Source organism: Polyodon spathula, chromosome 4, assembly GCF_017654505.1.
Source record: "Polyodon spathula isolate WHYD16114869_AA chromosome 4, ASM1765450v1, whole genome shotgun sequence".
Lineage (NCBI taxonomy): Eukaryota > Metazoa > Chordata > Actinopteri > Acipenseriformes > Polyodontidae > Polyodon > Polyodon spathula.
The window spans coordinates 19,301,911-19,329,458 of NC_054537.1; the positions used below are offsets into that span (position 1 = coordinate 19,301,911).

The 27,548-nt window shown below is 41.6% G+C and overlaps 1 protein-coding gene across 4 annotated transcripts; it reads right to left on the reverse strand.

Moving 5' to 3' along the window:
• On the reverse strand, positions 1–27,326 carry LOC121314277 (alanine aminotransferase 2-like). 4 transcript variants are annotated; one of them, XM_041247347.1, is made up of 13 exons: positions 27,192–27,326; positions 26,497–26,655; positions 22,382–22,577; positions 17,399–17,488; positions 15,751–15,859; positions 15,109–15,242; positions 9,192–9,435; positions 8,454–8,533; positions 7,396–7,532; positions 6,474–6,648; positions 5,422–5,577; positions 2,077–2,189; positions 1–1,712 (listed from the first exon to the last, which is right to left on the reverse strand). In XM_041247347.1, exons 3-13 carry the CDS (start codon positions 22,523–22,525, stop codon positions 1,622–1,624), a joined length of 1,473 nt encoding a protein of 490 aa, XP_041103281.1. In that variant the 5' UTR covers positions 22,526–22,577; positions 26,497–26,655; positions 27,192–27,326; the 3' UTR covers positions 1–1,621. The 4 variants fall into 4 exon arrangements, with proteins under 4 accessions (XP_041103281.1, XP_041103280.1, XP_041103283.1 ...); XM_041247346.1 differs by lacking the exon at positions 26,497–26,655 and having other exon boundaries at positions 27,192–27,325; XM_041247349.1 differs by lacking the exons at positions 26,497–26,655; positions 27,192–27,326 and adding an exon at positions 23,371–23,466.
• Between the last annotated feature and the right edge of the window lie 222 nt (positions 27,327–27,548).

Below are 27,548 nucleotides of genomic sequence, written 5' to 3' on the forward strand. Positions count from 1 at the left end.
TTCTAAAAGTCTTTGTTTATTAAAAACATGATTAGACATTTCAGATAGGTGAACTATGCATGATTTAATAATATTTGATATTTTACTTCTCCCAAAAAATTCAATTTGTGCAATCTAAGAAGACCTGAATGCCTCAGCTGCAGGCTGTATTGTACCAGCTGTAGCCAGCTACCTGTCATTGGCATCCTATAAGATGTGATGAAAGACAAGGGTTTAGCTTGTCTGAGACTGGCAGAGTGTCTCCCTCAGTCCCCCCAACTGAAAACCAAGCACAAGGCAAATCTCAAACAAGAATGAAGAACTGGTTGATGGTTAAATTGGTAATGTGGGCATTATCTGCTGGTATCACAAGTCCTGTCTCTCCCCACAACACTGTACAAGACAGAAGCTTCCAGAATTTCTCGGGGACCCCAGTGTGTGTACCACTGACACAGAGAGCAAACACGGTGAATACAGAGCCCACGTTACTATAGCAACTCTGATCCCGGTTACACAATAAGGCACTTTAGTGTCTGAGCACCGCAAGCAGAGAGCAGAGGTAATGCTCTGCAATCCGGTCACAGCTTGTGGGAACCACAGGGGAAGAATGCTTCAATATACTGTGCAGCATCTTCACAGTCATTGTCTTGGCTTTTCATCCTTTACAAAATGTTCACTTACACATCACTTTGCAGTTACTTTTCCCATTCTTAACGTAGTTTGCCTTGATTTAGATAGGCTTTACCATACCTCTCTGCTTCCCTTTCACCCTATAAAACACTTTGAAGCTGTGGGGCTAAGGCACAGTGGTCTACAGCAGAGCACAGTCTAATAACATCCTGAGGTATTACAACACAGTCACTTGACAAGGCACCTAGAGAGATGGCTTCTGTAGTGAGGTACTACATTAATAAGTAAGGAAGGAGCTACAACATAGGGTCACTTCCAGGCACCGAGGTACTAAGATACACAGGTTGTTATTTGGATTTTAACTAATATGTGCAAATTAAATTCCAACTAATTCAAAATCAAAGAGTATTTGTTTGATTTTTGAACGAATATTCAGTAAAACCACAGTAAACCCCATGTTGTTTTTACTTTTAATCTCTGAATTTGAAGTTTGTGTTTTACTGCCTTCAAAATGATAAACTGATAAAGATACTCTCTTTGCTACAATAATCATTTTACACTTTTTAAAAGTCAATACTTTAGCAGCAGTGTTTATAACTGTTAGAAAACTACACAGATTCCAAGAAAATCTGTGTTTCCCTTTTCAGACTAAATAAACCTTACTTTCCTGGATTTATTGATATAGTTTTGTTTACTATTGTAAAATACACAACATAAATGTAAAACTTAAAAACAACCATTAAAAGCAATAACACCCTGGAATACATCTGACTTTGATGTCGGCTGGTGTGGGATCTGCACCCAGAATCCCCCTCTCCAGTCCACAAATCACACTGCCCTGGGAGGATGTAGCCTGGATTCTGCTGGCAAATATTTACACTGTGGCTTTTGTGCATTGGATTTTTTTCCTGTGACAGAAGACGGTTGGATTTTTTCTCTGGGTTCCCTCATGGAAAGCGTTTCCGTTCAGATACTCCAGGTGGGATTGCTGTGCTTGGTTCTCGGGGTCAGTTTAGGAATACTCGCGGGTGAACCTCTCGTGGAACTCCTTCAGCTTGTTCAGAAGGATCCTGAGCTTCTCTGTTGGAGGGAGAATAGTCATCCTGGGATCGGGAGAGGAGGATAGCAGGATTAGTTAGGCACACCCTTAGAATTGTTTACCAAGGGGCTCTCAAGTGGTGCATCCAGTAAGGGCGGCACACAATTGGCCGAGCGCCACCTGTGGGGGGGGGGGGGGGGGCTGGGTTTAGGTCGGCCAGGGTGTCCTCGGCTCACTGCACACCAGCAACCCCTGTAGTCTGGCCGGGCGTCTACATTTTCTTCTGCTTCGGTTCATACGTTTTTAATACTTGCACTGTTACTGGGATCCTTTAAGACCTGACTTGACAAAGTTCTGAGATCAATCAGCCACTAGGAACACCGATGGCTGGTTCGTAACGTCCCCTGCCCCCAACCCCAAGTGGGTACCTGAAGTGGTGTGTCCCCTCTCGCTGTCCAAAGCCACTGCCCGGTACGACGCAGATCCCCATCTCCTCCAGGAGCTTCATGCAGTAGAACATGTCTGGAGACTGACCCTTTGCCTGGGGAGCAGAGACACGGCAGGGGAGGGTTAATACAGACAAGGATAGAAACAATACTCCTGAACCACAGTGTATAGGCAACAATCTATATATATATTAGCTCAAAGAGCCAGCTGCCCTATAATATAAGGTGAAAGAAGAATGATTCCGAAATTTTACTGACATTAGAGCAGATGTTACTAATTAATTAAATAAATAATAGAGATATTTGTGATTTTTTGAGCTTTGCGGTAACTGTCAAAAGGTAATTTCAGACTTCGGAAGAGTGCGGCAATTTCCAGTGCTTGACGTCAACTTTGCTGTTCAGGGCAAATTTAGCTAATGTAAACATTTGAAATGCTGTTGAGCAGAGATTTCACAAAGGAAAATGGTTTATTGCAAAGTAGTAGATTGTACATCAGAATTTAGTAAAGGAGAAAAGGTGACCTGGCATCGACTTCCATCTGACATCCGACTGAAGAAAAGAGGGGAGAGTTTGGCAGTTGTAAAGCGACAGAACTTGGAGACGAGTTCATAAGCTCATATATTATCTTTTATATCATCAGTGCAGTTTACCAAGTGGTACTCACTTATGCTCGTGTTATAAGAAATGCATGTGTTAATTTTAGATGACAGACACAAATTATTTTACCATATAGCCTTGTGTCATTTAGCAAAACCCCAAAGACCGGACTGCGTTGAGGCCGCCCTGGAATGCAAGCATTTCAGCGTGATTTAAAAAGAATAGCTTACATGACCAGGTCGCGGAAATAACACCGTGTAACAATTTTTTTTTTTTTTTTTTGTTCCTGGGTAGTAAGTGTTATTTCCTAATTGCTTATGCCTCAAAAGTATAGAAAGTGGCTATTATTCCCCACAAACTTTGCTTTTGTGACCAGGACAGTGATATTTCAAAATATCACTATTTCCAATGGGAAAACAGGCAAATTTGTGTCTTTTCGTTCACATAGTCAGAAAAAAACAACATATGAATCCAAATTAACATGTATTTATACTAAAGTAATACAAAAATGACTACAAAAGATTTAGAAGTGAGTTGTTTTTCGAGATTTACGATTATAATGTAAATTTACAATATAATCGTAAATCTCGAAAAACTACTCACTTCTAAATCTTTTTAGTCATTTTTGTATTACTTTAGTATAAATACATGTTAATTTGGATTCATATGTTGTTTTTTTCTGACTATGTGAACGAAAAGACACAAATTTGCCTGTTTTCCCATTGGAAATAGTGATATTTTGAAATATCACTGTCCTGGTCACAAAAGCAAAGTTTGTGGGGAATAATAGCCACTTTCTATACTTTTGAGGCATAAGCAATTAGGAAATAACACTTACTACCCAGGAACAAAAATTGTGTTACATAGTGTAATCTCATAATTTTATGAATACGAAATTATTTTATATATCAGCATGATATAATTATTTCAGTGCTCCCTCTCGATTATAACGCGCCTCCGATATGACCCTCCTACAGCATGTCTCCCAATTCCCTATACCAGTGATTCATGTAATTTTTCTACAGTAAATACAGTACTGGTGTTGTTCAACCTCCCTTTTGATATAGTATCTGAACTTAAGAAAAGCTGTGCTGGCACTTTAGAACACAGACATTTAAATATTAGGCCTATTACATGGTTCTCTCCTGATATATTTACTTTTTTGCTGCGAGAGGAGCTGCGGCTTTCTCCGGGAGACGAGACACTTCAGCCCCGCTCCGGCAGCCGAACCTGATGCGCGCCCATTCCCTCTTCCCACCTGCTCTCCTTCTCCCACTTGGTTTGCTTGTCTGTGCTTCGAACTGAACTCCCGACTGCTGTTTAGCCAGGCTATTTATAGTTTAAAAACTGCTAATTAAAACGATCCACGAGTGGGAATGTTACCTTTTTTTAATTTCTTCACTATACGTGCATTATAGATAAGGAGTTATTTTATTTTGATTACATGGTGCTTTATGCGTGGTTAATTCACGGAAAGTTACATTTTTTCTTCAATGTTGAATCATTTGTGGATAAATAAATGTTGAAAAAGTTCATATTTTTTATCATTTGTATTCAGGTTATCTGTGTCTATTATTAGGACTTGATTGATCTAATAACATTTTAGGTTTGAAATAACGGTGATAACACTCCTGTTGCGTTTGTCGTCGTCCTCTCCCCCCCGCCGAGACCCGCGTTCTGTCTCAGAAGGATCATGAAGAATGTACAAATACGTATTATAGTTTTAAAACAACCTTTTTTTTTTGATGGATTGCAGATCGCTTGCGTGTAGATGTAATTAGATGCTTTTCCAGCTTTTTTGACAAGCTCCTTGCTGTGATGTAATTTATAGGATGTTAAAGGCTTGAATCACGGTTCTTGCGTTGTTAAAATCAAAAGTATTTTAAAATGTATGCATTTTTATTTTTTTACATGTCCACCTAGCTATCTACCAATGCACCTGGATTATATTATGACTTTTTCGGTCATTTCCCATTGTTTTTTGGGTAGAAACTTTAGAGAAACTTTCTCTCGTCTAAGCAATACTTTACAAACATGCTTACCACTGGTCTGTGCGGATAACAAGCTGCTCGGTCGTCCTCAGACTCAGTCTCACTCTCCATCATGTCAGTAGATCTGTTATTTATTCTAGGGTCCGTTTTATAAGGGACAAACATTTTGCTATGGCAAGAAATGCACAGAAATACTATTAACTACTTATTCGGACGACACTGCGCTTTCTAAATCACAGCAGCAACGTCACAGACCTTGAACTTCGGCTGATTCTGGTTGGCGGCAAAAAAAAAAATGATTAAAGGCAGTTTTTTTTTTTTTTTTTTTTTAACGGAAACTATACCTGAAAATATCATTTTGTAAAGTAACTATAAAGAAAATTACAGGGCATTTTCAAATTGCTTTGCTTATTTAAATGTTAATATTGATGATGTGTTAAGCGCATAGAGTTGATGTTTAACTAATTTTTCACGAAAAAACTTTGCCTAAATCCTTTAACATTCAGGGATAGAAATAAGACTCCTATTGCATGGCAGCTTCACCCACTCCAGGTGTTAATACAAGCTGGATGAGCCACAGTGTGTATGTCTTTTTAAACTCATTAAAACCAGGAATGGTTCAATCTGCAATGAAATGGGGGTCTTGTTTCCATCCTTGACATTGTTAGGCAGTGCTCCCTGTCCCGGACTGCTGGCCAGAGTGTCGAGGTGTTCGGAGAAGGGCAGGCTGCTGCTCTACCTGGGCCTCCTTCACGGCCTTGTCAGGGATCTCAATCCTGGGGAAGGAGTACATGGCTCCCTGCACCGGGTTGCACTTGATCCCTGGAACGGTATTAAATATCTCCTCCGTGAGCCGGGCCTTTTCCGCCAGGTTATTCAGAACTGCAGTTTTCTCCTGGGGAAAGGGAAAGACTGGTTTGTGCATTGTCATAAATATTCACTGACTTCAACGCTAACTCTAAGTTTACCACAGTAAATCTGCAAATCTGTCATTTTGTAGTAACACTGTGCCTTCCATAGGAAACTAAAGGAAACAGTGTTGTTACAACACACACTACCACTTAGATACATCATATACAGGTATACTATTTTACTCGTGTGTGTGTGTGTGTGTGTGTGTGTGTGTGTGTGTGTGTGTGTGTGTGTGTGTGTGTGTGTGTATGTGTGTGTGTATATATATATATATTTATATATATATATATATATATATATATATATATATATATATATATATATATATATATATATATATATATATATATATATATATACATAGTGTGAACAGGCTGGCTGTAGTTTGGGTTTGTGCCCCTTTAAAAACATGATCCAGAGATAAAAACTTAGATTTTTAGCACTTATGCGCACTTTTATTCAAAATACAAATAAATTAAACAAAAACCTAGCTCTCATTGAGCTCTCACTAAACACTGGCAGGTCCCTGACTAACGCGCAGGACAGCTACGCTGTTTACCTGCCAAACAAAACATAACACACTTTTAACAAAAAGCTTTTAAACCAAACATTGGCTGTATTGCTTAAAGGATCCCAATGATTCACTGCAATCTCTGTAAAGACGTGTCTCCTTCCCTCTGTCCTAAGTCTCAGCTTCATTTCCAGCTGTGTGGTCCTGGTTTCTGAGCTGTGCTTACAGTATTGTTCAGGGCTAACTTGGTCTCCTGGCCTCTATTCTACATATATCTCCCTTTTCCCTGTGTCCTCTGGTCCTGGTTTCTGTTTTGTTCTTAGTACTGGCTGTGGTTAAGCTGGTCTTCCACCGTCTCAGGGACTCACCTTGATAAACTGCTCGTACGAGGGCTCCCCCTCTCTGGGGGGGTTGGCGATGACGTCTAACAGGACCTGTCCCGGGACAGGGGGACACAGCCGCACCGACACCAGCTTGGTGAGCTGCAGCTTGACCTGGGGGTCAAGATTGATCACCTCCATGTACCCACCCCGGAACCCACACCTGCAGGGGAGCAAGACCAGGGGTCAGGAACTACCAGAGACATGGGAGACTGGGGGTCAGACACACAGAGACACGGCAGATGGGGTCAGACACACACAGACATTGACTGCATTCACACTGGCTCTGAGGACACACTCAAGTAAGGGTGCCAAGCGAATTTTGTCTAAATATTTTCCAGTTTATAAAATTATCCAAAAAAATAATAATAATGTGTTAGTCCTGGCATTTATATAACAGTAAGTGTACAGTATAAACCAGTATTTCACATTCAATATATATGCACACAGTCACACAAATACATGTTGCAGTAGTTCATTAAAAAAAAGTGATGGAGGGCTTCATTTGATGGCTTTTATGATTAGTTACAAACGCTCATAAATATGTTACAGTTTAAACGTTTAAATGTGTTTAATCCTGAAGTGATCTTGAAATGGGAACCAACAACCCTGATCTTGAAACGGGAACCAACAACCATCTGCCAAACCGCTCTGCCCTAACTGGATCTTAGGTCAGAAATCGTTTCGTATGGTGTCAATTAATGAACTATTAAAACGTTAAAGGAACTCGGGGGGGGGGGGGGGGGGTTAGGCCCTTCCCCTTCCTCTTCCCCATACCACAGTCATCTCCAGTGAGGGATGACAACGGCACTGCCTAAATGAACTGGTCTATGTAAATGTGAGCTTTCAGCTGTGGGCTGCACTGTGCTTGAACGGAACCCCGGGCTGTGCAGGGCTGACTGACACTCACTCTCCCATGTAGCACTTGGATGTGGAGTGGAAGGAGGCGAGCTCCACAGTGTTGCAGTACTCAGGTCCCATCTCATACAGAACCTTCTTGAAGGAGTGGAACTGGCAGCCCTGCGCGTAGATGTTATCCTGGTAGACCTGCGAGAGAGACGGGACTGCTTACAGAAACACACACAAACACACACAGCACAAACAGTGAATGAAGCAAACCTAGCCTGAAGAGGTGAAGCACTGCTGAGTCCAATTGCATAATTTATTATTCAACACCTGCGCTATTCCTCCAAGTGCATACCAACTCCTATCTTCCCCTACCCCCTCTCCCCTGTCTCGTTTCTCCACCTACTCTCTTCCTTCTCTCCTCTCAACTACCTCCTCCTCTCTCTATCATACTGATCTTGTGTTGTACACACACAGAGGACAGTCTGCCTCTTTTCTGATGACCACTAACACAGCTTAGTGATATAGAGGCTACAGGTTGCAGGGTTCATGAAAAGCCAGCATATCATCTACTGCTGTTTACTCTGAGTTTCAACATAGAACAGGTTCACTGATCCTGAAAATACAACAGACACCATCAGCACTTTAGACAGGAGAGTTACTGGGGGAGCTGGACGGAAGTAGAGAACTCACTGCAAAGAACATAAAAAAACGTAAGAGAATTAACAAACAAGAGGAGGCTCATCAATGCTCGCCTGGTTCCTAGTAGCTGATGTGATCTCAATAACTTTCTCAATACCTCCTCTCTGTCCCAAATTTCCACTTAATTTCCAGCTGTGTCCTCTGGTCGTGGTTTCTCTGCTGCATTTATCAAGTATTGGTTAACTTTGCCAGCTCCTATTAAGATTTTTAAAGACTTCAAATCACCCCAATTAATTCATCTTTGTTTCAAGCTAAATATAATCAGTTTCTTCGACCTGTCTTCATCATAGCTCATTCCTATGATGGCACACTGGCCCCTGCTGGTGCTGGTGTGTGTGTGTGTGTGTGTGTGTGTGTGTGTGTGTGTGTGTGTGTGTGTGTGTGTGGGGGGGGGATCCTGGTATGTGGGTGTCGACTCACCTCATCCGCCATCAGGAAGAGCTTCTCCTCAGCAGCGAATCGAATCACATCTTCAATGCACTTCCTGTTCTGGACCTGACCTATCACACATAAGAACGCAGAAGGGATGAAATCACTGTAAATGCAGTTAGGACTGGACGTGGGTAACAGCACTATGTTTTGTGTTTTCTTTTTTATTTATTGAACAGCAGGACCCTGCTCTCCCATTGTTTTCTATGGAGGTCAGCTGTTCTGTTGTTACTCTGTAAAGGAATAACAAGTAAAGCACGGCTGAGAAGATGACATGATCACTTATTAATGACACTGTTCAGAACCACACTTACTGAGGAAACACTTCTCAGGGAAGTGCAAGCCCTGCTCTCAAAACCTCCTGCAGTGGACTGCAAGGGTAATTTCTGACAAACTGGTCAATACTGTAAATAAATAACTTTAAAAAGTTCAATTATAATAGTAATAATGTCATTGCTGTGGTGTGTCCCTCTGTAATAATGAAACTTGTTAAAAAATTGACCAAAAAAGGTAGAAAAGTGCCTTCTCTCTCCCACCCAAAATGCTTAGAAATATTCATATTTGTAAAACGTTGTAATAAGTTCCTGCCCCCCCCCCCCCCCCGAGTTAATTACTGGATTAGATTATTTTCAGCATCTCTGATGTTTTCTTTTCATTTAGCAGGGTGGTACAGGCTGGTGAACACGGCCCTGCTGTGTGTGTGTTCAGTTAGGCTGGTGAATATCATACCGGTGGGGTTGCCCGGGTTGATGATGCACAGTACTTTGGGCTGGCAGTGCTGCCTGGCTGCAGTTACCGCTCTCCGCAGCTCCTGCACATCCAGGGCCCAGCAGTTCTCCTCATCCAGGTAGTAATTAACCTGCACAGCACCCAGCTCCGACAGGGCTGCAGAGTACAGGGGGTACTGAGGGATGGGGATCAGCACCCCTGTGCGAGACCTCCCCTCACCCGACACCAGCAGCTTCAGGAGAGTCTGAGAGAGGGGAGGGGGGAGAGGATGAGAGAGAGAGAGAGAAGGGGAAAGAGGATGGGAAAGAAATGAGAAAATTAATCTTAACCACTACAGATCTTTGACACAAATGTAATCTGCCAAGTTTTCCATCACACAGAATACAAAATGTACATTTGACAATAAGACAGACAGCATGGATTAAAAAAAATGTCCTGAGCGAGTTTCATCACAATTGCATAAGCAGTTTGCTAGAGAATTGCAAAACTAAAAGCAAATGTAGATACTGTTTCCACTCCGTATATCCCCATTACTGGGGCTATGCATCCCTGCTGTGGGGTAATAACACTGGCTTTCAGTGCATTGAAAACCAACAGACAGACCATCACAGATAAATTAAAAAGAAGATTCCAGAGGAGCGTAAGGGGTTGAACAGCAAAATGACAGCAGCCTAAATGCAGGCACTGTTATTGTATGTAATTCGTGTTCTACAGCTTCCTAGTCTCAATTCAGACACATCCAAGTGAAACAGAGAAGTACAGTAAACCATCAATAATACTCTGAAGAGTTACTGAATTCACAATGGTATGGCCCCTTTGCACTGACACACACTGCAGTATAATTAAGGTACGAGCTGTATTAGATTCTGTGTACCGTTGTATATCCTTGTATTCTCCCTGCTTCTGAGTGTGGCGTACTTGTGAAAATAGATTTCTTTAATATGTGCCTTCCTACTTCAAAATGCTTTCCTGCAGCTTTTAGAAACAAACCACAGTAAACAAATTACTCTTGATGCAATTACATTGCTAGAGAAAAATCCATGCAAAAATTAAACCAAGGAATGACGGGAACTTGGACTGAAATACTGTATATTCTGTCAAGGTTTGCCTGCGATGCACAGCTCACCAAATCAGACTGGGGTTTCGGTGATCTAGATTTGTTTTCCCCGTCTCTGAGGATCTTTGTGTTCCCTCAACAACAACAACTAAAACACTCCTACAACTAGCCTGGCACAGCGTTCTGAGTAACAAAGAGCCCCCTGTGTGTCTCAGAGACCACAGCTTTAAACAGCATGCATCAGTCTTGCATGCTGAACAAAACACTGCAGGAAAGAAATACCAGGGAGCAACAATCACTAACACAACTAATAACAGACAATCCATTCAGAATTATCAAAATAACACCACTGTGCCAGAAAATACTCCCCACTTAAGATCTCACCAATTCCATAGTTTATATTCTCTCACTTTTATCTTTAAAAAATGTTCTGATGTTAATTTGGAGTTTTCTTGACTATGTGAGCCGATGTAACCTGCGCCATTCAAACCTCAGTAAAGACAACAGGCTACACTCTGAAAGTTATGTTGGTCACTGACATCAACGCAGACGATAAAAGACGGGAAAAAGCATGTTAACAAAATTTCAATACAGGGCAAAGGAAGTTTGTGCCCGTTTGCATCATCAAAATCAGGGGCAAACATACTCTGACCTAGCGTAGAGGTTTGCCCTGTCATCAAAATCTGTCCCAATGTCTAATACAAACTAGCACATGCAGTCTAGTCAAAACGTTTGTCATTGAATTTAATACATTTCTTCCAAGGAACTCATTACTTGAAGACATTGAGAAACATTTCTAGTAGAAATATTCATCCTTTAATTCTTTCAATTTCTTTCAGCATTTCTAAAAGCTCAGAGCAGCATTCCTAGTGTCAGGGTAACACCAGACCACTCAACATTCTGTTGCAAATAACGCTGAATCAGCTAGGCTGGTCAGTAAAACATTGAATCCTTTTGTATGGAGAATCTCAGTAGCTAAGGCTCATGGTTCATCAACTGATTCAGATTCAGTTGTATTGAGTTTGCCCATGGATGATGATAAACAAACTACAAGTTGGGTGCCTGTTGATATGAAAAACAGTGAGTTTTGGCCCCCTACTGTATTCTGGATGAATGGCATCCCTTCTAAAGTGACCTTGTGTGAGCAGAAAGAAATGTATAGTAACCATGTGTACAGATCCAGAACTATTGTACATGGTGCAGAAGTAACCCTGACACATAAATTAAAACATAATCCTCTTGTTAATTGTGCATGTAATATGTGCCAAAGCAAGTCATCAGTGACTGGGCTCAGACTTTGTCCGGCATGCAGTCATTTGGCTAAACACTGTAGAATCTTGTTTGAATGCAATGATTCTGTAGGTGTTTCTTTCTCTCATTTAAATGTAAACCCCAAAAGATATTAAGAGGATTGAATGCATGAGTTGTGAAAAGCTCACTTAGTAAAACGGGCGCATCTGGGAAAATTAGAATGTGAGGAAGGTGTCCCTACTAAGTGTGTACAAGTGTTTTGTACGTACGAAGTCAAGGCCATGGCGACTCACACCTGTGATGCGAGACGATGGATTCGAGAGCCTATTGTCGTGTTCGCTGAGCCTGCCCGAGCTGAACCTGAGACCGGAGTGGAGTCTTGCTGGGAGCGAGCTGAAACCCTTGACTTTGTGCCTATTTCAAATTAAATGTATTAATGCAATAATATGTGTTATGTAAGTGTGTAATCAAAAGTAACGCTTAATGCTGTTTTAGTCAGTAATTGTGTAACTTATGTATTTTCTTTATATAAAAATCATGCAGTAGAAACTGGTATAATTTGATACATAGCCAGCTTTTGGGCAGTGGCCAGTTTTTAGGCAGCTCCTTAATGGGCTTGATTCCCAGAATTGAATGCTAAGTTTCTGCAGCACCCTTTTTAGCCTAAGAAAATGTTGTTAAATGTTGAAATAAGGTTTAATATGCTTGCTTTTTACTATAAACTATTTGTGCGTGTAAGACCATATGCTTAACACTGCCTGTTATGATAAAATGTATAAAATTGTTTCTCATCAGGAAAAATTCACATTTAAACAACTATGGGGTTTCTCTTAGTTCATCTCTTCTATTCCTATATTGAGAAGTTGGGGAATGGGGAAGATGAATGGAATGAAATACCTGATGTGCTTACTATGATATTGAAATATAAAAAAGTAATTAATAGAAAAAGAATAGAAGATGGGTTTTAAGAAAGTAAAAACTTTATAACTTGCTGTGAGCCTGTCTTAAAGTCATGCCAGAAAGTGAAGGGATAGTTGGCACGAAGAGCGGAGTTCTCTTAACAAACAGCGTCAAGGTTAGAGTGTCTTCCCACCATAGAAAAATTGGAAAAAAAACTTGATTATCGCTGGAAATTGGAAAGCTAAGTGCACAGCTAGCGAACCGGTTTTAGCTGGTTTGTGTGCCGCTGAAAAAAATAGGAGGTCGTCCGCAGTTCAGCTGAATTCGTGCTGTTAGGAAACTCATAGGACAGAGACATTACAATCTTACACTTAAATAAAAAACAAATAGATTACCCATGAAGAAGAAACTCTATATTAAAAACATAAGATGGAAGTTCCCTATAATATCTGTTGGGCACACGCCTGTAAAGACAGAAGGAAAACTAATTTGAAGAATAAATGGCATGAGGGAATATATACTCAGATATTAATACATATAATCAATATAATCATAACTATTACTGTTGTATATATTTCAAACAACACTCATATTCAAAATAATATTATTTTCTTTGTTTCACCTAACTTTTTAGATAGAGGAGGGGTCGAGAGATGAGCGGGTGAGATCATGATCGGATGTGTAGTCCAGGTGTCGTATCTTGAAAAATTGCTGACACAAGGTTCTAAATTTTTAGGCTGTTGTGTGCCAAAGAGATAAGAATTAGACTTGATAAAGATTCTCCATGTATTCCTATGGAGACGAATCCTATAAAAACTCACACTTTTCGCAAAGGGGCACCACATTCAAGACCTTTGCTTGACAGGGTGAAGAGGTCCATCACTTGCAGATCTCCACCAGACTGATTCCTCTGTTCATGCTACTTTTCCTTATAATAGGAGGTAAGCATATTACTAACATTGTTATATCTTACATGTATTGGTTGTATTGCTGTAAGGTTTTGAAACTATGTTTTGGTTTTAAGAGAGTGTTATATTGAATGAAACTGAAATATAGAAGTGGGTGCTTGTAGACCGCGTGTATTGGAATTTGGTGGTCTGATCAACCTACCTTTCCAATATCAAAAGCATTTTAATAAAGCGAAAGAGCATTGCTCTGATTTGTAAAACTTAAAATGAATGAGTCTCGAGTGTCTTTCTTTCCGATTAAATAAAGGTTATACGGACATACTTACAGCTCGTCCAGTGTTCGAACATAAACCATTAGGAGTTTATAACATCTCTGTCCTCCTAATGTCTCCCCTGAGTTAAGAGTGTGTGCAGAGTAAACAGAAAATAAATAAGACCGAATAAAAAGAGTACGTGAAAATCTGCAAAACGCAGCAGACGTGACAGTTCTCTCAAGACCTCTGCTCAGGAAACCCCTGAAACTGGAGGACTGGAAGCCACAGGCACAATGCCAGCTAGTCCCCATGGGTTTGCAGAGCTAATACTAAAACATTTACCCAAGCAAAGCCAATAAAAGGGGCACCACACTGACAGCATATCAAAACCTAACCAAACAAATTTACTGCCAGCTCAATTACCCACAGTGTAGCGGTAACAGGCGCAAGTGTGATTGGTTAAAGTGTGAAGTTCAAAATGCTCAACAATTGAAGCCTTCTTTCCATCCTTTTATGTGAAATAATCAAGTTGCGGAGCCTGGTTACAGAGGGAACATTTAGAAGTGCCCCGCGTAAACGGGTGATGCTGCTTGTCTATTTTGTTCATGTACTGCTTCAGGGATGGAAAGAAGACTCCTACTGCACAGCAGTTTCACCCATCCCAGTTTGATTAGCCACAGTGTAGAGGCAGCAAGCTCACGCATGTCAGGATTGGATCAAACTGCTATACAATGGGCAGCCTGATTTCCATCCTGCTGCTTTGTATATTAAAGTTGATGTGCTCTTTTAGAAAGGATGGGTGATGTGAGCTCAATGGTAGCTGGTCCAGTGCAGTACAAAGGAGGCACAAGCAAGATCCGCTGTGTTTGAACTCAACCAATGCAAATGTGTCTAATTCAACTGTGACACATCCAGGGCTCTATAACTACATGGTTGTAATTAGCCACTTAGCGGTATAACTACACAGATCAGGATATAATTACATGGTCTGCGTTGGATTTGGGATGATAATGCATAATAAAGGAATGTCTCATCTGTGCTCGGAGTGGCTGAAAAATCCCTGAGTGTTGTAGAACTCAAAATCAACTTAAACAACAAACACAATGAAGTCACACAGGAGTCCCAAGCACTCAGGCTGTAGGGGGACTGCAAGACTGTGAGATACTGGCGTCTGATGTTCACACTTAGTTCTGAGTCACACATGTGCAACACTATGGTCTCTCTACTCTAACCTCAGTCTAACTGCAATTAACCACAAATCTCTTGTTAGTGTGGTTGTCCGAGACAAGCACAGCTTAACTGATATTTGCAGTGTTTGTACCAATTTCCTGCAGTAAAAAAAAAATACTGACAGAGCAGCATAATAAAAATTGACATGGCATAGACATGGCATGTGGACTTGAGCGAGAGAAAGAGAGAGAGAGAGAGACAGGTAATAGACAGAGAGACTGACACAGTGTCACAGAGACAGACAGTGACAAAGACAGACACAATAAGACAAGTAAGACAGCAAAAAAGGGAGGGAGGGAGGGAGGTATATTTTTTACCACGATGGCGTCGCTGGCTCCGGTGGACAGGTAGATGTTGTTTGGGTCGGAAGGGATTCCTCCGTCTCTCCTCTCGATGTATTGCGCCACGTCCTGACGAACACACTCAATACCCTGACTGGCACTGTACGCTCCTGCACACACGCAGAGAAACACGGGGTGTGAAATAAGGAACCATTTAGATAGTACAGGGTGAGATAGGGCAGGGGGTTTACTGAAAACATAAAGTGCATTAATGAGAGTCAGTTCCAGGGAATTGACTGATCTTCAAACTTTGTCAACTCAGGTCTTAAAGGATCTCAGTGATTCAGCATCAACAACACGACTAAGTAACTCATTCCATACCTTCCCCACTTTCTTTGTGTCTCCTTCTCTCAGTTCTACTTAAATGTCCAGGTGTGTCTTCCTGTCCTTCTTATTTTATATACGGTCCTATATTTATCTCCAGTTTATTTCCAGCTCTGCTCTGTCGTCTGATCCTGGTTTCTGTGCTACATTTAAAGCATTGATTAAGGTTATCTGTCAACTGCTTTTAGATACCGCATGGTGCATAATGTGCCACTTAGAGAACAGTGGAGTCGGGTGGGGTTGAGCACGGGGCTCGATTACAGATTACAAGGGTTGCAAGGAAGCTGTGCTCACCAATGCTGCCTCCTCCACAGGCCTGCAGGATCCTGCGCGCTCGCTCCTTCGCATCTTCTGGGAACTTGTTATCATTCAGGAGGTCCGGGTAGGTGCACAGAGCAATCACCTGAGATAAGAGAGAGGGAGAGAGAGAGAGGTCAATACAACGCACAGACATCCTAACACACTGACACAATACGCTATACAGAGCAATCACCTGAGAGAGGGAGAGGGAGGTCAATACAATACACAGACATCCTAACACACTGATACATTACACTATACTAAGTAATCACCTGAGAGAGAGATGGGGGGGGGGGGGGGGGGGGGGGGGGGGGGGGGGGGTCGTCAATACAACACAGACATCCTAACACACTGATACACTACACTATACTGAGCAATGACCTGAGACAAGAGAAAGAGAGAGAGAGACAGAGAGAGAGAGAGAGAGAGAGAGAGAGGTCAATACAACACAGGGACATCCTTACACACTGATACACTACACAATATAGAGCAATCACCTGAGACAAGAGAGAGGGAGAGGTTGAACAGGCCTTGATTAACACTAATCTTTGGCTAACTTGGGCCAATGTAACATCAGGTAGTCCAAGATTAGTGCTAATCACGGTTCTAAAACCAATCACTAATGTAATAAAAAAACACTACAAACAATAACAACCATTAGGTGGCAGACTAACTCGCCAGAGCAGATGGGTGTAAATCAGGAAAGTCTAGTCAGAAAAAAACAATTGATTCTGTTTGTACAGGGAGTGTTCGGGCTGCACAACGCTGCCAGGGTTTCCAAACCAGCAGAGCAGGGAAACACAGGATTAAAAAAAAAAATCTAAGTTACAGAGAGTGAGAGAGAAGGAAGGAGGACAGAGGGAGGGAGATAAAGAGAGAGTGAGAGAAGGAAAGACGAGAGAGAGAGAGAGAGAGAGAGAGAGAGAGAGAGAGAGAGAGAGAGAGAGAGAGAGAGAGAGAGAGAGAGAGAGAGAGAGAGAGAGAGAGAGAGAGAGAGAGAGAGAGAGAGGGTTAAGATTGTACAATAGTTTCCTTGTTACACCAGGGCTTTAGTACAAAGCTGCATTTTGTTTCCCTAAAACTAACAAAACCAAGATTTATTCCAGGAACTCATGCTTATCCTTTTAAAGTGACTGTAGCTAACAATCCCACACATTCTCCACACCAAGCCCATGCATTCACTATACAAGTCTCAAACATATAGTTTTGAAAGAAATCTTTTAAAACATGATATCTGGTTGTCATGCTTTCAGTTACTGGTAATTTCACCTGGAGGGTGAAATTGTCCCCCACCCCTTCAATGGCTTCTGTTCTGTCATTGACCAACCAGCTGCTTCCCCCAATTATTGACATGCTTTCAGCCAATAACATGCTTTGACCCCAAAAATCACTGAGGTGAAATGAGCTATTAAGTGCAAGTATAACAGATTTCCTCAGTGTAAGGCATGGAAACTGATAACTTTCCTTAGCCAAGTCTAATAGCACGTTTTAAAACAGAAACATATGCTCTAGCATATGTTTCTTTCAAAACTGCACAGTTTAGACCCATGTAAGTAAAGGAAGAGTAAAACAGGTCTGATTGTTGAAATTATGGTTGTCAGCTATAATCACTGCGCTCATCCTGACCCCTAACACAACTTACCTGTCGCAGGAAGGTAATTGGCCGCTGGCCCAGGGCGTGGGCATCTCCAATGTTGGCCTTGATGACCTCAGTGAATGGCTTCTTCACACCCTGAGAGAGAGAGAGAAGATCAAACAATAGCTACACACACTCAGAGGAACATAAAACAATTTACGAGCAAGAGGAGGCCATTCAGCCCATCAGTGCTCGTCTGGTTCCTAGTAGCTGATTATCTCTGTGGTGCATGGGGCTATCAGATACACACTTTTTCGGCTTCATTCAGGTCCTATCGGTCTCACTCGGCCATTGAAAGGTTTTCTCTGCTTTTTCCAGAGAAAAAAACAACTAAAGACCTGTGCTTTATGTCTTTTTGATGATGTCGGTCAAGGTCCGACATCGGACTGTAAAGGGAAAATTGTAATGTCGGACCTTGGTCCAACATAGGACCACAAAGGGTTAAAGTATTGGTGAGGGTTAACTTTGGCAACTTCTTTGCTCTAAGTAAATAGTTGTGGCTCCTGTCTTCACAACTCATTCCTTCAAACCCTGAGTTTAGACTGGTTGCTCTTCACTGGACTCTCTCCAGTTGACGATATGGATGGATTATTACTTGACACATGAAATACTGGCTTCATTTTGTTGCTTATAGTTTGACATATTGTTGTTTAACTTGTTGTTATCAGGACTATATACTCTACTAAACTTTATCCATTTGCACTAAGAAAGGTTTATCACCGGTCATATTTGGCACACTGGTTAAAAAACTGCTGACTCCATGTAGATAACCACACTTTCATAATTAACTTTTATTTATTTTTTGTGCTCCTAAATCAATATACACCTGCCTAACAGCTCCAAAGTCATCTTATCTGTTAACGTTCTACCTTACATGGAGAGGAAAGCAAATAAACTCTTTAATTTGTGGATTTCTAAGTACTGTGGCCTTGATTCTGTGCATGTATTTCATTTTAGGTTTCACAAATTGTAACAATGTAAATTAGTAAATTTTACTCTCAACTTTATCAGTGAGTTTTTAGGTGCAGGTTTGAGGAGATACCCTCCCAATCCCTCAGCTCTAGCCACTAGACCCCACTGTCTCCCCCCTTCCCAGTCTCACAGCTTTAACCACTAGACCACACTGCCTCCCTTTCCTCCCAATCACTCAGCTCTAACCACTAGACCACACTGCCTCCCTTCCTCCCAATATCTCAGCTCTAACCACTCGACCACACTGCCTCCCTCCTAATCCCTCCATTCTAACCACTAGACCACACTGCCTCCCTCCCTCCCAATCCTTCCATTCTAACCACTAGACCCCACAGAGTAGTGTTAGACACATTCCCTCCAGCAAGTCATTATCTATTGGAGAATCCTTAACTCTGCCCCCTGTTCCCTTGGGCTCTCTGATGTAGGGAAAAGTTCACAGTGCCTGGGCGATCTCAACCCTTCAGAGCTGGGCCTAGTCAACCAGAGCAAAAGAACCACATGAACTCTAGCTAGGCTTTCACCCCTCAGATCTACCCCTCTAAGTCTTGTATACAACAACACTGCCTCCCAGCTGCTCAGCTCTAGCTACTACTAATCATGAAGCTGCTCTCAATCAAAACACTAGATTTCAGAATATTCCAGCCCCTTGTCTCATTCATGGCAGACTACCAATATGTCCAATTGACCCTGTCTCTTATACCTGTTAATATGTCCAGTGAACATGTGTCTATTCAGGGTTGTCTCTTGTCAGCTTCGCTTCGCAGTCCTCCTGCTCAACTAAAGGGCCCAGAAGACACCCTTATACCACAAGAGACAGTCAGCTGGACATATTAACTGACATAAAAGAGATAGGGGAAATTGGACAAATTAAATGGACATAAGAGACAAGGTCACTGTACATATTAACTAATATGAGAGACAGGGTCCACTGAACATATTCATGTATACTGTATAAGAGACAGGGATATAGTGTGAAGCTTATATAAATATTAAAAGCCTCTTTTTGAAACCTGAAACCTACTTAAAGAAACCTATGGAGAAATGAACCAGCTATACCAGAGGACAGTTGTGTTCATGAAAGCCACACACATACCCCCACCTCAGACCCAGCACACCAGAGACACTGTGCCAAACGAACAAGACTCTGGGACTGTGATCTGAATTTCAACAGTCCCTGCAGGGGCCTGTGGTTCACTGTCCTGCAGAGCTGCCAGTTCTGCTGTGACTGTCTACAAGCTGTGCTCTGTGAAGAGTGGAAACAGCTGTACTCATGAAACCACAGGAACTCCTAAACGATGCAGGCCAACAAAAGAGCTCTCTGCAACACAACAACCCCCACCCCCACTCACTCCCCAGCCAGCCAGCCCAGCCAAGAGGAACACACCACTGTACACCAGCCCAGCCAAGAGTAACACACCACTGAGGAACACCTCCCTGTGCCCCGGTCGTATTCACACTGTGTAAACGGTTTCACACGGTGTGCTAATAAGATAATTCCACCATGCTGTTAGTACATCACACACTGCACATGTCACAATGTTCACTGTGCTGCCCTCTTCCTTTCCACTTAGATCTCTTCTACAGGCATTCCCTCTACAGAATGCATGGCTCTGGCTGAAAACATGGAAACCAGACTGCTTTTAAAATACTTTACTTGAAGCCTGTGGAAATGCAGACCATTCTGTTTTTTGTTTTTAAACTACAGGGTCACATTTGCTAAGCATTTCCTCTGCTTTTTCTCAGTAAAATAAACCTCTGCTAATGTCTGAGGTGTGCATACAGGAGCCTTTAAATCAGTGCTGGAAAGCTCTTCTGCAGATGTTTTTGTCTTAAAGTCTTGACGTGGTTGTAGTGGACAAAATAGCTCCAGTCTCAAAGGTGCAGTTTTGGAAGAAACACAGGTTATAGAAAATATGTATTATCATTTAAAAACATGATATCTGGTACTACACTAGGGTAAAGAAATGTTTACTGCATTTTTTGTTCCAGTACAAAGTACAAATGTTTCAGCAGTGTGGAATCCTTTAAAGTAGTGTTTCCCAACAGTACCATTATGAACTCTAATTTAAACTAGACCCCCCGCCTGCTTGCCCATTAATAATCTCATGAACCCTGCCATTACCATGTCTGTCTGTCTCCAGCATTACTCACTCTTATCAGATCACTGTAACCCTTCCTTACCAATGTTATCAATGCCAATGCCCAGGTAACAGCCCCCAACAACTGCTTTACCACAATCCATCACACCATGAGCATCCACAGAGAGGACAGACAAGGGTTCTGATTGGGCAATGTAATCAACAAGTGTAGGCAGACAGGGAGAGTCTTTACCATTTATGTCTCGACAGAAGAGATGAATATTTGCGTTACCCGTGAAGAACCTTCATGTTTTCTGATTATACCAAACATGATGAACCATTTCCTCTTTGAGACCAATTTAATTTTTGTTTACTTTTGTATTACAGCCTGCGATTCGCCACGGGAGCTCTGAATTTGCAGCAAAGCCCCTGTTTTGATGTAACACAGCTACAAGCTGGCCTTCTGTTGTTGATGAATCACTAGGATCCTTTAAAAACTCAGCTTGACAAAATGAGATCTACTACAGTACTAGGAACCAGGCGAGCACCCAAACTAAGTATTCATGACTGTGTTTGAGTGGCACACTATCACAATTACTATAGCTAGAAAACATTCAGCAGCACTCAATATCAAAATGCCAATGTATTTAATACTTCATCACTGTAGCACACCTACAAGACTTGACCAGCCTTTAAAAAACAAACACTGTTATCTGGTGGCTCTTATTATACTGGATAGGTCACTTTTTAAATGCTAAATGTGTAACTAAGGCTCACAGTGTTGCACTTTGTATCTCCAGTAAACAACACTCAGTCTTTCTCTAATAGAGGATTGTGTGTCCTGGGACTCCAAGTGATCGTTTTATTTTTGAAAGTAGCAAGCAGCTTGTATTGAAATCTCTTCTTGTTCCCGGCAACAGGACAGTCTCTGTCACACTTGAAAACGGGGTCCTTAAAGACAACGGGCTGGTTAGAGAGCTGGATAGGTGGTTAGTGGGTGAATAACATCAACAGGGGGCACAACAGCAGCTTTCTTACTTTTATAAATCAGGTTCCTGTTAGAATAACATGTTCTATCATATCAGTACATAATTCCTTCACACACTGTAGAAGGCTTCCACTTCTAGAGCTCACCTCTTACACCCCTAAGGTTTGGAGCACTCTCTCCTTCTCGGGCTCACTGCTAGACTGCATGCAGTCATTCAAAAGAGTGGAGCTGGAATGAAGAGACCCTCTTTAACGGGGCAGCATCCTGGTACTGCCTAATCATTTCAAGCTTCCAATATCACTGCCACCCCCTTACCTTTATATGATATTTGCAGTCGTTCCGAGTGGTTCTTACTGCTGTTACTCAAATACTGTGAGGTCAAACTCGCTTGATATCACTCCTGTTAATGTCACTCTTCGCTTGATGTAATGGGAGTCCGCTGGGACAAGCCCCTGATAATATCATTAATATCAAACAAACAGGACTTGAAATGTACTTAGTAGCAAACCATGTTTGTATTTGTTCAAATAACATAACTCATAAATGACTGTGTCAAAAAGCCATTGGGCAAATGAAAAACAATGCATTGATGATACCCATTCTGCTGTACAGAAGATCGCTTCTCTCCTTTCTTTAATAGGGAATTGCATACCAGCTATATTTTACTCCCAAGAGATTGTTCCATTATATGTTATCTACTAAACACTACTTGTACTGTGATGCCTAGTGATGTTGTGCTGTATTACTATACTGACATTAAGAACGGCTGAGCAAAGACAGAGGGCACAGACATGTGACTAAATATTTAAATCCAGTGTCTACAGCAATACCCTATTGGGTGCAAAACTATATTGAGGTCCTCTAGATTTACAGCTGAGCTGTATCTAAAGAGCACATGAGCGCCTAAAATAAATGCTGCTGCTGCAACGGGCACAAGACACAAGCGAGTACCTGTTTCAGTTCCTTCTCGATTTCCACGGCTCGGATGACGATTGGACCCCGGACCGCGTACTCTACTTTCTTCACGGCGGGGTTCATGGTGTCCACCGTCAATATCTTTCCCCGAGACTGGAATAACACCCCGTTCTCAGACATCCTCCGTTGAATGAAACTGCTCCGGTGACCCGCAGAAAACCCAGAGAAATGCCTGCGGCAGGAAGACAGAGAATAAGCTCGTATCCGAGATGTTGAGCGCTGAAGAAGTCCAATAGTAACATTAAAACCAGCTGCCGCGTCAACAACTCTAAGCAGCAAACAACTCATTGCAAAGAACAGCGCTTACAGGCTGCGTAATATGCGTTTATCATGTCGCGCAGCAAGGCAATGGGATAATAGCTGTGCACACAGATGGAATTGTAGAGCACGGTTCATCTAGAAAAGGCACTTGGCTATGGACTTGCCTGAGAGAGAGAGAGAGAGAGAGAGAGAGAGAGAGAGATCCATACAAGTGTTCATACTAGTGCTGAACCTGACTTAAATGCCACGTCTGTTCGTTTTACGTCTAAAGTGCAAGCATCTCCCAAAAACCTGCACCCGTACCGATCCCGATCTGTTACAGAAATCCACAGAAAAATAAAAACATTTATCGCCAGTGATCCACGTGTAGATGTATATCGATAGGGGAAAAAAGGCAAACATACAATTATATGGTTTTTTTTTCTGTTTGTTTTGTGTAGGGGCAAAGTGCTTGCAGTGTTAAATCGGGCCCATAGTTATAAAATGTAGAAAGTTTGGGGGTTTGAAACTTACCACAATACAAACCAAGACTTAACAAATTTGCTGTGTACCCAAGTCTATATCTGGAATTCCAATACAGCTTAAAATACATATTTAAAATACTGAGTTCAAGTTTCAGCTAGGACTTTACGCGCAGTCTGCCGAATGGCTGGTGGAAATAGTAGAACAGAATACTGTATTTAAGAATTTAAAAAAAGTCGTACCTCACAGCCCGACGTTTTGTCCTGAATTAAGCAGCAAAACAAAATTACACAACCCTGCTCTGCACAAACACTGAGCGCTGATTGGCTGACAGGCGTTCAGCGGCGCGCCCCCAGCTGTGTCTCAAGTGCTGTTGATACTTCAATTGGTGCCAAGTCAGCTTTGTTTCTGGTAACTCGTGACGCACAATTCTAAACTAGCTTGGCTTTAGCTACTTTGTGAAAACTGCTAGAAAGTTGCTCGGTGTTTAATGGGTTTAATGCCGCAGTGGACATTACGTCTGGCTGAAGTCAAGTGAGTTTTCCAAAACCGAAACTAAAAAGGAAACACGCAAACAATAAAGCTTACATTTCGTGAGCTGTCACGAAAAACATTCGAATGAATGGTAACACAACAACTGGACGAGCTGCTGCAACACCCTACATTTACATTCTCCGCAGCTGGCCGAAGTTATTTATTTACCTCTGTTTTACTATGCTTTCACTGTGCTTTATTACACTTTATCCTGCTTTTACAATGAACAACTTTTATTAGAGTAATGGGGTCACCACGCTGGGGTGCAGCTGCAATCAGTTAGACAGTAAGTTAGCGTTGTAGTTTCTTGCACTGTACACCACAAGGGGCAATGAGCAATCTCTTCCTGAAAGCCGTGACGCAATGTGTGCTTGGAGGCAATGTAAAGAATAACAAGGCACGGTAAAGCATAAGCCCGGGTAAACTATGGTAAACGAAAAGTATAAAAATTGGAAAAGCATGGGGCAAAACTGCAAAAAATTCAACAGTAAACTTTTATAACGGTTAGCATGTGAGATGTGATCAATCTTAAAAGATGACATTGTTTGCACATAGGAAAAAAGAGTTACTGAAGCACTTGACTGACTTGAAGTATGACTGAATAGTTCCCCTACGAAAATTATTTGGAAATTTCCTCTCCACTAGCTTCTCATTTCACAATGATAAACGTGAGCATTTCCAAAATACATCAGTGAAATTAACATGGCTATCGTCTTCACATTCGTCATAATAGAGTGAATTCTGAATAATAATAAACCTGCACACCATGATAATTTATTGAAGTGATTGTAGCCAACACAAACAAATCTATAGATCTAAAACTCAAATGAGAAGTTTTGAACGAAACACAGCAAACATTTGTTTTCATTTTCAAAACATGACATCTTCTGCTACACTAGGTTACAGAAAGTTATTGGTTTGCTTGCCTTATCTTCTAGGAAGTTTGTTACTGCTTTCCTTCGTAGGTCATTATTATTATTATTATTATTATTATTATTATTATTATTATTATTATTATTATTATTATTTATTTTATTTCTTAGATGCCCTTCCCCAGGGCGACTTACAGTTGTATACAAAAAATAAATTTCAACTATGGACTTCAGTCCTAATAAGAGCAAATACAAAACACAGTATGATTTGATATCGCGGCAGTTCAAGAGCAGATAACAGTGTTGATAGTTACATCATAGATACAAGTGCAAGTGAAATACAAGATACTACAGATTGGATTAAGTGCAGGATCAAATACGGTAAAATAGGGAGCAGGTAGATGCAAGTTTAAGTGCATTAAAGGCAGAGTGCTATATTGTCCAGAAGGGAAGAGTTGAGTTTTACAGGTGTTGTCTGAAGAGGTGTGTCAGGGACTGGGCAGTCCTGACATCCGTAGGAAGGTCGTTCCACCACTGCGGGGTGAGGGTGGAGAAGGACCCGTCTCTGGAGGCAGGGGAGCGTAGAGGAGGTACAGCCAGTCTTCTAGTGCAGGCGGAGCGGAGAGGTCGGGTCAGGGTGTAGCGAGAGAGGAGGGTCTGGAGGTAGCTGGGTGTAGTCTGGTGCAGGCATTGGTAGGCAAGTACAAGACTTGTCACCCCAGTCTTCAGGGTCAAAGCATCTTACTGGCTGCAAAGACACTGCTGGGGTGTCCTAGGAAGTGAGGAAGTAATTGACTTCCCAAGAGTAAGGCACTGGCACTTTCTTTAACCTGGTGTAGCACCTCATGATATAGAATGAAAGCACATAGCATGTACTTCTTTCAAAATTGGACAGTTGAGACCTATGTAATGAATGGATATGCATGGTGTGGAACGTTTATGGGACTATTTTGGCAGCTACAATGACTTTACTTTGACATTACAACATTTCCGGCTGCCTTTCTCCAGTGGTAATGGCTTCTCTGGTCTTGCTCTGTGTTTACACTGAGATTCCAGTTTCTGGAGCTCTGACCCATGCACCTAAAAGCGCTTTACTTCAGACAGCAAAAACAACCATCTGTTAGTGAACAAGTGTCTGCTGAAAACATGAGCTAAAACAAATCTAATGCCTCTCTCTATAAGGGTCATTGCCTTGCTCACCACAATGACAAGCAATATTGAGCAAGACACTGTCGTCAGCAAAGGAGGCACAAGCGTTCTCAAAGTACTTCCTCTAACCTTGAACAAGAGATTAGATGCACTCGTCTCGGAGACACAACACCACTAAGGAGAAAAAAATTAACTCCTTCTTTTTAAGAAGCCATTTTCCCCAGCTCAACCCAAGATGCATCAAATATAGTAATAAACCTGAAATTAAACACACAGTCTATAAATTCATTGAAATTTCAGAAAATATTCACAACACTTTAAGGACAGTTTTGCGGAGGACTGTTTTGTTAAAAACAATTAGATTAATTCCATCTCGCAAATCAGAAAACATTTTCTCAGCTGTTTTAGAGAGAAGGTTTATTTTGCGTAAATAGGGTCCATAATAACAATACTGCACTCTGCATTGGGAATTATCAGAGATTATGACTTAATAAAATAATCATTACTGGTATTAAAAGGTCTGCAATCCCTGATAACGCCCTTGGTGCTGTGCTGGCCCTGTGTCATGGCTTGTGGTTCTATCTGATATGAAAATGAGACCTTTTGCTGTGGCAATGTGAGTTATGAGGCAAGCAGTGAGTTGCTGTGGTCCTTAATTTATACCAACAGTAAAAGCATAGCACAGTGTAATAAAGCACAGTGAAAGCATGTTCAACCATAGGGCGTTGTAAAGAACAGAGCGGTATGGTAAGCAAAAAAACAACAACAACATGGCAAACTATGGTAAATGCATAGCAACAACTTCAGATTTACCTGGTAAACTTTTTTTAGGGTCCCACCAATCTTCCCTTGTTTGTATGAACCCCCTGTTGTCAACACAGTCTTACTGCTGTGCTGTTGAGTCTGAACCCCAGCAGAGACAATGGAACTGTGTGCTGCACTGCCCTCTACTGGCAACAGATGGCATTGCTCCTTTAAAACAGATTAACCACTTATCTATTTGAGCTGCATATATTTTGAGAGCCGTTAAACATTTATGATTAAACCCATTAACACCCTTAAAGTTAGCCAGATCTTTTTCGGTTATTTGAATGACTGGCTCGCTATTACAGAGTGCAAATACTACATTTAAAAAAGTTACAAATGCTATGTGTCTTTTGCAAATTAAGCTGTGATTGTACATCCCATGCAGGTAGTCAAGATATCGATCAGATGTAACGTACATTTAAAAGAAGCATTGGGTTAGTGCAGAGTTTCTGAAACCTGGGGTCCAAGACCAGCTCCTGAAATGAGGCGAAAGCACACTGACACAAAAAAGTAAGAAAAAAAGTGACATACACACTAGAAGACAGACAGACAGACAGAGAGACACAGTGACATACACACTAGAAGACAGACAGACAGACAGAGAGACACAGTGACATACACACTAGCAGACAGATCAGACAGAGAGACAGAAACAAACAGTAACATACATGCTAGCAGATAGGACAGTGAAATACACCCACCTGTTTACCAGCTGGAAGGAAGGCAATCACAGGTTCTCAATAGCCGACTGACAGTGTCCGTCTGACTCTCTGCTTGTCTGTCTGTCGGTACTGTTTCTTCCATCTCTTTATCAGTCCTCAAAAGGTCACCTGCCACTAGCTATCACATGCTGGACAACATTCCCACTGACAGATGTATTCATGTTACAGACTAGCCAGACCAATTCAACTGCTCTTTGTTGGACTCTCTCCAGGCCCAACGGTATTCTAAGCAGTCTCACCAGCGTGTTATACAATCTCATCCTTAGATTTGTACTCTTGGCAATATACTCAAGCATTGAGTTTGCCTTTTTGATTGGTTTTCCACATTGTGTGGTT

Bases quoted from the DNA above. Each gene is read 5' to 3' on its own strand.
- LOC121314277 (XM_041247347.1), bottom strand. From the start codon at position 22,525: ATGTCTGAGAACGGGGTGTTATTCCAGTCTCGGGGAAAGATATTGACG. The intron at 15,860-17,398 runs GTAAGTTGTGTT...CTCTTATCTCAG, and splicing joins CAATTACCTTCCTGCGACAG to GTGATTGCTCTGTGCACCTA. The intron at 9,436-15,108 runs GTAAAAAATATA...CCCCTCTCTCAG, and splicing joins GAGCCAGCGACGCCATCGTG to ACTCTCCTGAAGCTGCTGGT.